Genomic DNA, 15,445 nt, shown 5'->3' on the forward strand with positions numbered 1-15,445 from the left:
CTTGTAGAAGGCAACCAATTGATGTGTTTTTCTCACATCTCTCTCTCTCTTCCTTTCTACTCTACTCTCTCTAAAAATATCCTCTGGTGAGGATTAACAAAAAAAGAAAAAAAAAATACAAGTGTGAAAATTCAAGACCCACCTTTCTTTCTTTCTTTTTGTTAATCTTCACCTGAGGACATTACTCCAATAACTTTTAGATAGAGTGGAAGGGAGAAAGAGAGAGAAAAAGAGAGAGAGAGAGAGATATCGACGTGAGAGAAACACATCAACTGGCTGCCTCCCGCACAACCCTTACCAGGGCCCAGGATTGAACCTTCAACCCGGGTATGTGCCCTTGGACTGGGAATCAAACCTGAGACCCTTTGGTCCATGGGCTGACGCTCCAACTGCTGAGCCAACTAAACCAGCCAGGGCTCGCTCTTTTGGACTATCATGTTTTGCTCAAAATGTTTATTTTTTCCCCCCTCTAACAAGTGTTAGACTTGAGCCAGTATAGCAACATACTAATAAAATTATAAATGTGTACACAGTGTAGGGCAAAAGTAGGTTCACAGTTGTTCATATGGAACATAATACAATGATTAATAAATATAAGAATAAACCCTAACCCTGGCCCTGGCCAGTTTGGCTCAGTGGTTAGAGCGTCAGCCTGTGGTCCAGAGAGACCCAGGTATGGTTCCTGCTAAGGGCATGTACCTCGGTTGCAGTTTGTCCCTGGCCCTGGTTGGGTCGTGCGGGTGGCAGCCACTTGATGAGTCCCTTTCACATCAATGTTTCTCTCTCTCTTCCTCTCCCTCCCACTCTATCTGAACAAAAAATGGAAAAATGTCCTTGGGTGAGGATTAAAAAAAAAAAGAATAAACTGTTTTGTGTACTCACAACTGTAAACCTACTTTTGCCCCACCCTGTATGTACCCTTTTCTAAGTTCTCACAAGAAATTTTGAAAACAGCTTTCATGCATTAAACAAATGCATGAAATAATAGTAATAAAAAAAAAAACACCTCTGCAACATTCATATACAAATAGTACCATTGTTATAATAATACTGAAAATATTATCTTATTATATGAATTTCAATGACTACAACTACCATTCAGAATGTTTTTCCTAGCTATAAAGATTTTTAAGAGGTATATTTTTTAACATAAATTCCAGAAATGTTTACAAATAATGATGTAAAAAATTCCATTGAAAATTTAAGAGTAGGTGTGAAGGTTTTCCAAATTATAATTATTTAAAAAAAGATAATCCCATATATGCCAAATTCAATCTTAGCAGCAATAAGTTAAAAGGCTGAATGGCTGGGTTACTACTTCACAAGTATGTATGAGTGTGTCACCTCCTTTCTCTATATGTGCATGTCTCTTTTGGTGTCTAAAATCTCCATACTTTTTACTGTGTTTAAGGTTCTTTATGCAATGCTGGCCCTGACGTCTGCTTTTTATTTCCTCAATGAAGTGCCTTCTTAAGTAATTGTGAACTGTAAGTGGGAAGAAAGAGGGGTGCCAATGTAAAGTGATTTTACTTTATAGAAGTCAATGGGATTAGTTTTAACATTATGAATATGTATTTTAACTTTATCCCCATTCCATATAGTAATATTTATTCTAAAAGGGTGGTAAAAGGACAAGGCTGAGAATGAAAGGGGTTTCAGTTGAGCCATAGATTCCCTGGGGGGCAGGGGAGCAGAAATATGAAAAGCCAAAGGGGACTTTCTGAGAAAAGAGGAAATAAGAAATAAAATAATATGGGGGCAGGAGACAGAAGTCTTAGAAGCTGATGACCAAAGAATGAGGAGATTCAGCTAGTGAAAATTTGGAATGCAAATGCAGAATGGAAAGGATCAGTGAAAATTATAGAAAGGATTTATGGCACAAGTTAGAATTATGAGAAAACAAGATTTAAAAGATAAAAGGGCCCTAAATGGAAAGGATTTTAGATGACTAGGTATTAAAAAGACCAAGGACTAGAAGAAGAACAAGCAGATCTAGCTGTAGGGAGGGGTTCGGGAGCAATGAAAGGATTCAAGGCAGATGACAAAAGGAAACTGTTGACTGCTACACTCTCAAGACTGATTGCAAAATGTGAAACATGCAATACATCTAAGATGTGTGCAGCTTGTTTCTTGAGTTGAATTAAGCTACTATTTTTATGGGTCACTGACCCTTGAAATAAGAGATTCCCTATACTACATCCAAAGTTAGGAAAGTCAAATAGTGCATAAAAGGACTAGAAAAGCTTTCAGTATTTTTTGCCACATGGATGCCTCTATTAAAATCAAACACTAGAGGTTTATTTTTATATGGAAAATCATATGAAATTTTATGGTAGCCTTTATCATTTTATTTTCCACACTTTATTTGTTCCTTGCTATACATTTTGGAAATGTGGCAAGAGTTTGAAAAAAAAAAAAAAAAGTAGGACTTCACATGTATCCTTAGTAAGCAGCTGCTCATTAAGATAATACTTCCAGTTACTGGCTTAGAAAGCAAGATTCTGAGATTACTGCTGGACCTAGGCCTCTGACTTGTCAACCAAAAAAGTTACTTCCTCTTTAGTATAATGAATTGCAGAAGTACAGATAAACAGTTATCTAGGAGGGTTTATTAGCAGGCATAGGATATGGTGCGTGAGCAGAGATACAGATTTTTTTTTTTTTTGCCAGTGACCAAAATATTTACAAATTTCTTGAAATGGAAAGAACTTTTTAAAAAATTAATAAGATCTGTTTCACAAATAAACAATTCAACTGGAACACTGAATAGTAGAAATAATAAAGGATTTGTTCTTATGGCTGATAAAAAATTTATATCAGGCCATTCAAGTAAAGTTATTTTCTGTGTTCTGATTTAATGAATCATGTGAGTTGTATCTGGCTGGGTGACACAAATGCTGGCTCAGTGAAGCCTACTCTAATGTCTCCCAGCACAGCCTTCCTTGGGACAGTAAAGCCAGAATAGCATGTCAGACTAAAGTATTTCAAAGAAAGAGAAAGCAGGGCTGGAGATGCTGTGAAGTTAGCTCATAACATTTCTTGACCTGTGAGTGTCCAGTAAATATTCAATGTCCTATGGGCTTCAATGACCTAACAAGCACCAAGTAGCAACAATGATGAAGTAATGAATGGTCCTCAAAAAAAGACTTTTGCAATTCAAGCTGAAAAACACTATACTTACTAGTTTTAACCCTACTGAATGACATCCTTAGAAACCACTAGTGATTTCTTAAAAGGTGAATGAGAATTAAATGTTTCATATATGCTCGTGTAGTATCTACTTTAGTTCCTTTAAATCTGTTTGATTTTAAAGATATACATTGAAGATGAAACTTTTCTGATGCTATTAACAAAACATGTTGAAGAAAAATGAAATAGCATTAGATATGTTGGTAAAGACACAGATTTAAAATAATGAGGCCTATTTAATGTTAATAAAATGCACTATTAAAAATGAAACTAACACTAAAGGACTCTTCTGTATATATTCCACACTGGGATGTTCTTCTCTTTTAAAAGATAAGTAATATTTGTGAGGAAAAAGGCCCTCAGGAAAAAAAAACATTAAAAACATATAGAGAATCTGCCCAGCCGGTGTGGCTCAGTGGTTGAGCATTGACCCATGCACCAAGAGGTCACTAGTTCAGTTCCGGGTTAGAGCACATGCCCAGGTTGTGGGCCAAATCCCCAATAGGGGCATGCAGGAGGCGGCCAATTGATGTTCTCTCTCATCGATGTTTCTATCTCTCTCTCCCTCTCCTTTCCTTTCTCTCTAAAATCAATAAAGGAAAAAAATATATAGAGAATGATTACAGCTTATCAAAATATAGCATATCTCTTTACATAAAAGTTACTTTATTATTAGGGAAATAACAATTAGGTACAAAATAGAGGTATAACATTTTCTTTTTTAAATTTTTTTTTCTTTATTGACATTAGAGAGAGAAGAAGGGAGAAGGAGAGAGAGATAGAAACATCGATGAGAGAGAACATCAATTGGCCGCCTCCTGCATGCCCCCACTGGGGATCAGGACCACAACCTGGGTATGTGCCCTTACCAGAAATCAAACCAGTGACCTCCTGGTGCATGGATTGATTCTCAAACACTGAGCCACACCAGCTGGGCAAGGTATAACGTTTTCTAAAGATGTTTACAAAAATCAATGAACAACTCTGTTTTTCCCTAATCAAAATTCTTCATATTTAGCATTTAGAATTAAAATCTGAAAGAGTACTTACAGTGACAGCAACACCAGAGCAATTAAGGTCCATTCTGTAGGTTTGTGTATAATATTCCTATTTGTTAATCTGAAAGACAGTAAGATAAAATTTACCAAAGGATTGTTATATTTTTCTATTTATATGTCAGATTTATGACATCATGTATCAAAGAATACTATTTTTTTAAAATTTTTATATTTGATAGGAAAGAGTCAACAGCATAATAATGTGGCTTGATATTAGTATCTGATAATGACCATCAGCTCTACTATAATATAACAGTACTACTCTTACACAAAATGGAAATAAAGGAACATGGGAAACTAAATTGCATGTTTTATTAAAATACATGTACACACCTCCCTATAACCATATGCTCTATGTTTTCCCCATTAAAACTAACAAGGTAAGCAATTTCTGATTTTGATATTAATTCATCTTTCACACCTTTCTACCTGTGCTAGGTTGGCAGTAAGCAATTAAGGAATGTCACAATCCATAATTTACAGAAATAAGCACTCAATACATTTTAAGACCAGGTCTTTATAAAAACAAAAACATGTTTTAAATAAATCAGTAGTAAATTCTACCACTTAGCAGTTGATGACAACAAAATATGTTGTAATCATCTTAGTTTCTCAGAAAGTGTTTAGAAAGATCACTCTAAATAAAAAAAATAGTATCAATAAGAAAAAAAAGCCAATGATATCTGATAATGGGATGTTATCCAAAATATACACAGAACTCTTAAAATTTAACAATAGGAAAATAGTCCAATTAAAAAATGAGCCAATCTTAATAGACACCTCACCAAAGATAAACAAATGACAAACAAGCATATGAAAAGATGCTCCATATTGTATGGGGAAAAAATGCAATTTAAAAAGAGATACCACCACTACTGCACACCTGTTAGAATGGCCAAAATGCTGAACATCGACAAAACCAAATGCTGATAAGCAAGTGGAGCAAAAGGAACTCTCATACATTGCTGGAGGGAATGCAAAGTTGTACAGCTACTTTGGAAGACAGATTGGCAGTTTCTTACAAAAGTAAACATACTCCTACCATAAAATCCAGCTATTATGCTCCTTGAAAGGAGTAAAAAACATGTCTACACAAAAACCTGCACATGGATGTTTATAGAAGCTCTATTCATAATTGCCAAAACTTGGAGACAACCAAGAGTCCTTCAGTAGGTGAACGAATAAATAAACTATGGTCTATCCAGACAAGGAAATATTATTCAGCCGTTCTGAGCAATCAAGCCAGGTAAAGACATGGAAGTACTTTATATGCATATTACTAAAGTGAAAAAAGCCACTCTGAAAAGGCTACATACTGTATGATTCCAACCATATAACATTCCTGAAAAGCTAAAACTATGAAGACAGTGAAATGATTAGTGGTTGCCTGGGGTTGTGGGGGTGAGGGGGGCGGGGGGGGGGGGCGGGGGGAGGTAGATGAATAGGTGAAACACAGAATTTTTAGGGCAGTGAAAATACTCTATGATACATGTTATTATACATTTGTCCAAACCTACAGAATATACAAAACCAAGAGTAAACTCTAACGTAAACCAAAGACTAGGTAATAATGATATTGTCACTGTGGTTCATCAACTGTAGCAAATGTATTACTCTGGTGAGGGAGGCTATGTGTGGGGGCAGGAGGAATATGGGAAATCTCTGTACCTTTCTCAATTTTGTTATGAACCTAAAAAATAAAGTCCTTTATACAAACAGCCAATAAATAATGGGCAAAGGATGAGCAGGCAATTTATAGAGGAGAAAAATTGAATGACCAGTAAACATTTGAAAAGGAGCTCAATTTCACAAGTAATCTGATAAATCAATATAAAAAGAATAATGCACTCCATCACAATGGCAAAAATAAAATATTAACAATACTAAGGGTTGGTGAGGACAAGAGGAAAGAGTACTTCTAACACACTGTTGATGTGGGCAATAGAATAATTTGACAATATCTAATAAAGATAAAAATGCATATAAATAGCTCAGTTATCTATAGATGTAAATCCTAAACAAATTTTCTCACTTATATGCAAGGAAATGTGCATGAAGATAGTGTGACACTATCTGTAATAAGAACAAAAATAATAAATTATGGCACTTTTAAGGAATGCTAAATAGCTGTCAAAAATGAATGAACTAGACAAATATTTTGTTCATCATAATTTGAATGAAAGGCAGCACATTATTTATATAAACCAAGAACAGACAATACTTAATATTATTTATGTAGAAATATATGTAGTAAAAGTATAAAAACAAAGATTGAAAAGATACACATCAAATTCATAGTATCAGTTGTTTCTGGGGAGGAGAGGAGAATGGATTAGGAAAGGGAACTAAGGGGATTTTTGCATTGGCTACTTCCTCTGCCAGAAACTACTTTCCCCCAGGTAAGTTTCCTCAGCATTAAGGCCTATCTGGACCATGCTATTAAAAAGTAAAAACTTCCCTCCACCTCCCAGCCCCAAATTTCTGACTTTCATGCCCTATATATTTTTCTTTTGTCTGTGTACCACACCTTCTAACATACAATTATTGTTTATTACCTGTTTTCCCTGAGGGCAGAAATCTGTGTGTTCTTCACCTATTTATTCCAAGTGCCCAAAACAAGTGTCTCACATTCAGTAGGCATTCAATTAATTTTTTCTAAACAAATGAATTAACCTATAATATTTTATTTATTTTAAAATGCACATCTGAATAAAATATAAAATATTAAAATATTTTCATTCTGAGTAGAGAATATGTGTATCTTTTTTAACCTGAGTTTTTGCATAGTTAAAATGTTTTACAAAATTTAAAAAATTCTAGGTGATATAAAAAGGAAGTACAGTACAGTGGTCAAAAAGTCTGACAGATATGGATTCAGTACGCATATCTGTCACTTAGTAGTGTTTTACGTTAGGCATATTCAACAGCTGTAAAACTTTTCTAAATTTAGTAAAACAGGAACAATAGTACTACCTACCCTAGGGTTTTTGTGAGGATTAAATGTACAAAAGACATCCATGTTGCCAAATTCAATGGACATCTCTCACTCTACATCTTAATCCGTCAGCAGCATTTGATACAGATGATCACCCCCTTCTCCTTTCTTCACCTGGTTTCCACTTGCCTGATTTCCCTCTCTCACTGGCATTCCTTCTCCGACCTTTTAATTTTGGATTGCTCCAGGGCCTCTGCCCTTGGGTCTCTCATCTCCTCTATATATGCTCATTCCCTTGATGTTATCCAATCTCATAGCTATAAATATTAAGTAACTATGTGCTGACAATTCTCAAATTTATTATCTCTAACCTGGACCTTTTCCTTGAATTCCAGGCCTCTATCTAATGGTCTACTTGACATTTCCACTTAAATGTAAAATAGGCTTCTCAAAACATAGTACAGCTAAAACCGAGTTCCTCATCTTCCGATCCTCTACAAGCCGTCCTCTTGTAGATAGCTCCATTCCAGTAAAAATCTACCCAATCCTTCCAGAATCCAGTTGCTCAAGCCAAAATTCTTGTGGTTAAACTTGGCTCTTTTCATGTCCCATGTCCAAAATGTCATTAAGTCTTGATGGTTCTATCTTTAAAAAAGAATCTAATTCTTATTACCTCCACGGCTTTCACCTTGATCCACATCATTTCTTGCCTAGATTACCAAAAGTACACCCCCAAAGGTCTTCCTTCCTCTGCTCATCTATTGCAATTCTCAAGTCATCAGCCAGAGAGATGCTGTTAAAAATGTATATCAGAACTTCTGGTGTAGGTAAACACAATACTTGCCTCCTCATACAACCATCAAAATTACAACTAAACTACAACACAACTATCATTCAGAACAGTTTGAAATTGAGCTGAATGGAAGTCCCACAACTATGAAATTAAAGAAGCTACATGGAGACTGGTAAGAAGGGGGGAGGCACAGACATCCACGTGTGGCGGATAAAAATCAGGAGGGTACCTCAGCTGGGAAGGTCCTCCCTGAGGAGTGAGGGGTCCCCACTCCATATCAGGCATGCATCTCAGGGTTCTAGTATCAGGAAGAGAAGTCCCCATAACTTCTGGCTGGAAAAACCAGTGGGAACTGAGGCTAAGAGAGACTGAGGCTGCTAGAGCCCTAGGCAGTTCCTCTTAAAGGGCCCACACCCTCCAGGTTCCAGTGTAGGGGAGGCAGCTTGAAAGGCACCAGAGACATACGGAGAAGAACTAAGTTGTTTGGCATTGGAGTGAGAGCTGGAGGGGCAGCTTTCTCCTAGACAGACTTGCTATCAGAGGCCACTGTTCCTTGGGTGAACCCTTCCCCAGGGCAGCAGACGGCCACCATATTGGGGACTCCAGAAACCTGGTTTATGCTGTTTGCACTCCCCTGGTGATTTCCTGAGGTCCTGCCCCACCTAAATTTTGGGCCCAACCAAGCTGTTTCCAATGGTTTTATCATAGGATTGGCCTGATTGGATCCTCCTTCAGATTTTCCTAAAAATCTCTCAAATAAGCAGCATCTTTTCTCAGTAAGCCCTATAGCTCTCATTAAATAGCCACAGGCCTAGCACTAGGAGCAACCAGCCTTGGTTCACAACTTGGCTTTTCCTGGGCCTAGCACAAGAAGCAGCCATCAACAGATCACTTTGTAGCTTATGCCGGGTGGCCCGGGTAGAACACAGGCAGTAACTGACCTTGCCTCAGAGACAGCACACCCAGTGGACAGCTTCACACCACATCAAAACACCACCATCCAACCACCTCCACAAGTGACACACTCAATGAGTGGACTCAGTGGGTACCAGAACCTACTGAAGTAAGTCTTGCTCTGGGTGGTGGGCCCCTACACAACTGATCCTCCAAGGTAGTCAGAGGCCAGTGGTCAGTGGGCACAGCCAGTCCTTGCAGCTGATCAGCCTGAGTAAATCCCTCCCACTGATGTGCCAACAGCAATCAAGACTCAATTACAACAGAAGACTGTACAGTCCACAGTAGGGGTGCACCTCGAGGGCCCAGCTGGGGTGCTCAGGGAGGCTGTGCCACTGGACCCTACAGGACACCTACAACAATAGGCCATCCTACGAAGCCTAGGAGACATAGCAACTCTACCTAATACATAGAAACAAACACAGGGAAGCAGCCAAAATGAGGAGACAAAGAAACATGTCCCAAATGAAGGAAAAGAATAAAACTCCAGGAAAAGAACTAAATAAAATGGAGATAAGCAATCAATCAGATGCAGAATTCAAAACACTGATTATGAGGTTGCTCAAAGAACTTGGTGAGACATTCAAGGAACTTAGTGAGACATTTAAGGAACTTAAGGAGCACTCCAAGGAACTTAGTGAGAACATCAACAACATAAAAAAGGACCAGTCAGAAATGAAGAATGCACTAACTGAAATAAAGAATAATTTACAGGGAATCAATAGTAGAGTAGGGGAAGCCAAGAAGCAAATAGGTTTTTAATTTCTTGCTCTCTGTCTTCTCCTTCTGGCACTTCAATGATGTGAATGATGTTATGCTTGAAGTTGTCCCAGAGGCTCCTTATACTATCCTCATTTTTTGGGATTCTTTTTTTTTTTTTTTTTTGCTGTACTGATTAGGTGTTTTTTGCTTCTTTATATTCCAATTCGGTGGTTTGCTTCTTGGTTTCACCTACTCTACCATTAATTCCTTGTAAATTATTCTTTATTTCAGTTAGTGCATCCTTTATTTCTGACTGGTCCTTTTTTATTTTGTTGATGTTCTCACTAAGTTCCTTGAAGTTCTCACTAAGTTTTTTGAGCATCCTTCTTCTTTCCTCTATCTCTAAAAATCAATAAGATTTGAAAAGGAAAGACCTACAACCAAGATTACTCTATCCTGCAAAGCTGTCATTTAGAATCGATGGACATATAAAGAGTTTCTCAGACAAGAAAAAGCTAAAGGAGTTCACCACCACCAAACCAGAATTATATGAAATGTTGAAGGGTCTTCTTGAAGGTGAAGAACAAAAATATGAACAATAAAATGGCAATAAATACATATCTATTGACAACTGAATCTACAAACAAAATAAGCAAGCAGAACAGAAACAGACTCATAGATACAGAGAACTTATTGTTGCTTGCCAGATAGGAAAGGGCTGGGGGGATGAGTGAAAAAGATGAAGGAATTGAGAAGTACAAATATCAGACTGATGGATCTCAAAGGCAAGGGGGGAGGGAGGGTGGGAAAAGATAAACCAAAGAACTTCTATGCATATATGCATAACCAATGGACACCTCTAATAGTGTGGGGAAGGCAGGAGAGAGGCGGGATTGGGGAGGACAGGTTAATGGGGGAAAAAAGGGGTGACATCTGTAATACATTCAACAATAAAGATAAGTTAAAAAAATGTATATCAGGTCCTGTTATTCCTCTGTTCAGATCCACCAACTGTTCTCCATCTCAGAGTAAAGACGAATAATGACCATGGCTACAAGGCCTATATAATATATACCATACCTATTCCCCACCCTATACTTTGACCATATCTTTGTACCTTTGCCTCTGCTCATTTCTCTAGCCTCATCAGCATCCTTAATGTTCTGTGAATACACCAGGCCTTTGCACCTGCTGTTTCTGGTCTGATATATTTTCACAGATAGCAACACGGCTTGCTCTCTCACCATTGTATCTTTATACAAATGGCATCTTCTCAGTGAGGTATACCCTGACAGCCTATTTAATTTTTTTTTTTATCCTTACCCGAGGACACTTTTCCATTTTTTGTTCAGATAGAGTGGGAGGGAGAGAGAGGAAGAAAGAGAGAGAGAAACATCGATGTGAAAGGTACATATCGAGTGGCTGCCACCTGCACGACCAACCAGGGCCGGGGACAAACTGCAACCGAGGTACACGCCCTTAGCAGGAACCGAACCTGGGTCTCTCTGGACTGCAGGCCGACGCTCTAACCACTGAGACAAACCGGCCAGGGCCTGATAGCCTATTTAAAATGACAACTTCGCCCAGCCAGTGTGGCTCAATGGATTGATCACCGTCCCATGGACTGAGAGGTCCTGGTTCAATTCCTGGTCAGGGTACATGGCCGGGCTGTGGGCTTGATCCCCAGTGAGGGGCATGCAGGAGGCAGCAGACCAATGTTTCTCTCACACATCAATGTTTTTATCTCTCTCTCCCTTCCTCTCTGTCTCTCTAAATAATCAATAAAAACGTATTTTAAAAAATAAAATGACAACTTCTTCCCTCCTCAGTACCATCCCTTTTTCCCTGCTTCCGCGAGGTGGGGGGGGGGGGGGGGGATGAAAGGGGAAATGGGATATTACCACATAATAATAATACATATATTGTTTTTAAAATGTACACGTCCTGTTTATTAGACAAGTCCCATGAGAGAAGTATTTTTTGTATTTTGTTAAGTTTTGTCTGTAGCAAAACAGAATCTAGCATATAACCAAAAAAGGTCAAAGAATAAGCACATAAGGAAAAAAAGGCAAATACAGTTAAGAAAAAATTTCCTTTTCTATTGTATTCAAAGCCTCCAAAGTTAAAACAAATTTAAGACTTCACGAATTTCTTTACTCTTTCAGCAAAAATGCATTGTATGCCTGCTCTACCTATACCTCTGCTTCAGGCACTGAGGAAAACATGACAAGATCTTTGCTTTTACTTCAAATACTTCTAATGGCAGACTCGCAGAATTTTACTTGTGCTTGTATTTTCCTTTTGCTGAGTCAAAATAATTTCAAGCACAGATGCTAAGTGAATATATTTACTATTGTCTAAGTGATAATTCAAAAATGGAAATAGGACTATTTAATAGAAAGCATTTAAAAAGCACAGTTTCAAAATATAATTTGAAATTCAATACAGACAGGAAAAAGGTTTGATTTATCACTGATGAAATTTAAAAAGAATTCATGTCAAAATGTAATTTTAATTCAAATCAGATTTAGAAAAGTATCCTCTGTCAACACACTGAGGACAGTGAATTATTACCAAGCAACTTCTGATGGAACCACTATGTCAGTTAAATCAATGTAACATTCCGGATAAATGACTGTAATGCAATTCAGTGGAAAGGACAGCTCTAGTCACTGGGGAAAGGTTCTTCAAAGAGGTGAAAAAGCTGCTAGATGTTTAAATTCAAGTAGGCTTTCAACTCTGGCCACACCTGGGGGGGCTTTTAAAAAATACTAATGTCTGAGCCCAACCCTAACCAAATGAAATTCAATCTGCAGGGGTGGAGTCAGGCATCTATAGTTGTTAAAAGATCCCCAGGTAATTCTGATGCACAACTGGCTGAAGAATCACTGTTCTACAAGTTCCTATTATTGATTATCATTTCAAAGGAAAGGATATGACTATTTACATCAACTCTTCTCCACTGCCACTACTGACTTTTGAAAAGATTTCTCAACATTAGTCACTGTCATCAACACGACATTTTTTTCAGACTTCACTTATTAGCCCTAGCCTACAAACAGTCTCCTACTGGCTGAAGTTGTCCTGCCAGAATCTGAAGACCTCAAATGAGTTATCTTACCAGAGGTCATTCTGTACTCTAAGTAATCAACATTTTTCTAAAAAGCAGCAAAGTCTAACCAATTTTTATTAGAGCTATAGATTTTTACCTGAAGGTACTAAAGAGTAAAGACTTGAAAAATAAATTAACATCAAGGTTTTTACAACATCCCCTACACCAAAATAATGCTTTGGGGGCTCATTTCCCCCAAACTTTTAATTAAATTTAAAACATAATAAAAGTAGAGAGAATATAAAATATACTCCCACATACTCATCACTACTTTGAGAATTATCAACTCCTGGCCAATCCTGTTTTATCTATACAATCCTATACTCAACATCCCCTAATCAGGATAATTTTGAAGCAAATCTCTGACATCATATCGTTTCAGCTAGGCTTTTTTCACTTTAATACAATAATGCAGAAAATAACTGGAAGAAACTTACACAATAAGAATGACAAAAAAAGCCCTGGCCGGTTTGGCTCAGCGGTAGAGCGTCGGCCTGCGGTCCTGAGAGACCCGGGTTCGGTTCCCGCTAAGGGCACGTACCTTGGTTGCAGTTTGTCCCCGGCTCTGGTCAGTCGTGCGGGTGGCAGCCACTCGATGTGTCCCTTCACATCGATGTTTCTCTCTCTCTCTCTCTCTGTTCCTCTCTCTCCCTCCCACTCTACCTGAACAAAAAATGGAAAAATGTCCTCGGGTGAGGATAAAAAAAAAAAAAAAAAAAAAGAATGACAAAAAAAGGTGATAAAATAATCGTTTATAAATATAAAAGAAATATAACATTTGAAGTCTCCTTTGTTAGCTACCTCTTACAGGACTGATGAACACTGCGCCTCTGGTGTTGGTTAGCTAAGGTGTCACAAAAAGCTTAGTTTCATAGTTAACGGAACTCTCTTAAGTAGAGTTCTTATTTGAGATCTAGACAGATGATAAATGAAATTACTATTTTTTTTTATATCTTTCATACTAATGACCAAGACAACAAATGGCAGATTTCTTTTTAAACCCCCCCCCCCAGTTTTACTGAGGTACAAATGATGCACAGTAACTGAATATGTTTAAGGTATACAACTTGATGTCGATATATGTTATATTGTGAAATTATTTATAGTCAAGCTAATTAACATATCTACCACTTCACATATAGTTATCATTTTCTTTCTTTTTTTAATATGATGAGAACACTTAAGATCTTTCCTCTTGACTTAGACTTGGGGTCTAAACCCAACTACTAGTTGTGTGACTTGAGATTCCTGAATCTCTCATCCATCATCTGTAAACTGGGAAAATACCACTATTTTTGGACATTAAAGGGGATAATATATGCAAAATGCCAAGGACAACAGTGAGTATGGAAATGACTACATATATTGACATGGACCAAACACTATTAACAAAAGACCAAAAATAACATCCTGGACAGTGGCTTCTACCTTGAAATACCTAAATTCCTAGAGCATATGAAAGCAATAATGGGACAATCATGCAGTTGTAGTCTAATATTTTTTGCCAGTGGGTTTCTAGTAAGTTCTGAGAACTTCATAATAGTTAAAAAATATAAACTACCCAATTAGATCTACAGAAAGATAGCTCTAGAAAATATAGTCAAAGTAAATTAAGTTGCTTGTTAAATCTATTCTAAGTGGGTGAAATAAAAATGAAGTACAAAATTTGTATTTGTAGTATAAGGTCAAAGGTCTTATTCTAATATCTCTTTTGATATGTCTTCAGTGACTTTACCAGTTTGCTCAGAATGATGATGAAATAAACATTATCTGCAAGAAACTGTATGGGAGGTTCTCTAAAAAAATCAATGAAACAGAGCATCTGGTCTTCATCTTCCCTCAGCTAACCTTTCTTTTAATATAATATTCACTTCCTAAAAAATCCTGAATCCTAAACTTCAGTGCTTCCACATTGAATATATCTATTCAAACTTTATCATTAATGTAGATAGCTGAAAATCACATTTCCCCCTTTTAGATGGATGGTTCTATAATAGGTATGAGAAAGCATCTACAAAAACAAGTCTCTCTCTCTTTATTACTAATAAGGACACAGAGAAGTTCTACTTTGGTCTTGGTATTTGGTCTAAACTCTCTCCCTTTTTTTTTTTTTAAATCCTTACCTGAGGATATTTTTCCATTTATCTTCAGATAGAGTGGGAAGTAGGGAGGGAGGAAAGGAGGGAGGAGGAGAGGTAGAGGGAGGAAAGGAGAGGGGGGAGGAAGGGAGGGAGGGGGAGAGGGGAGGGGGGAGGGAGAGAGAGAGAGAGAGAGAGAAAGAAACATCGATATGACAGAGACACACTGATTGGTTGCCTCCTGCATGATCCCAACCAGGGCCGGACCAAACCACAACCGAAGTACATGCCCTTGACCAGAATCGAACCTGCGACTCTGGTCTGCAGGCTGATGCTCTAACCGCTAAGCCAAACCTGCCAGGGACCAAACTCTCTTTGACAAAGCATTTGGATAAGTCTTCAAATGGCCTAGGCCAATTTAGTTATCACTTGTGGCATTCCTAAACTTGTATGTGATCAATGGCCTTGTGATTGCATAGCGTCCATGATATCTAATAATCTCAGTAATTAGAAAAACTATGTCATTAAGATTTACTGTTACCTAAACATTCACTTTCAGATATAAACATTCTAATGAAATGAAGTAAAAATGTCCTTAAGTGTTTATCAGTCAACAGCAGAAGA

At 37.5% G+C, this 15,445-nt stretch overlaps 1 protein-coding gene across 2 annotated transcripts in view; it reads right to left on the reverse strand.

Annotated features, from left to right (window-relative positions):
• RPAP2 (RNA polymerase II associated protein 2) overlaps window positions 1-15,445 on the reverse strand; it is a 117,523-nt gene that overhangs the window by 40,766 nt on the left and 61,312 nt on the right. For both annotated transcript variants that reach the window (XM_036257000.1, XM_036257001.1), the window contains exon 11: window positions 4,240-4,308. In XM_036257000.1, the coding sequence (XP_036112893.1) occupies window positions 4,240-4,308 (69 nt within the window). The remainder of the gene's footprint in view (window positions 1-4,239; window positions 4,309-15,445) is intronic.

The sequence above is a fragment of the Molossus molossus genome, unplaced genomic scaffold (assembly GCF_014108415.1).
Source record: "Molossus molossus isolate mMolMol1 unplaced genomic scaffold, mMolMol1.p scaffold_m16_p_12, whole genome shotgun sequence".
NCBI lineage: Eukaryota > Metazoa > Chordata > Mammalia > Chiroptera > Molossidae > Molossus > Molossus molossus.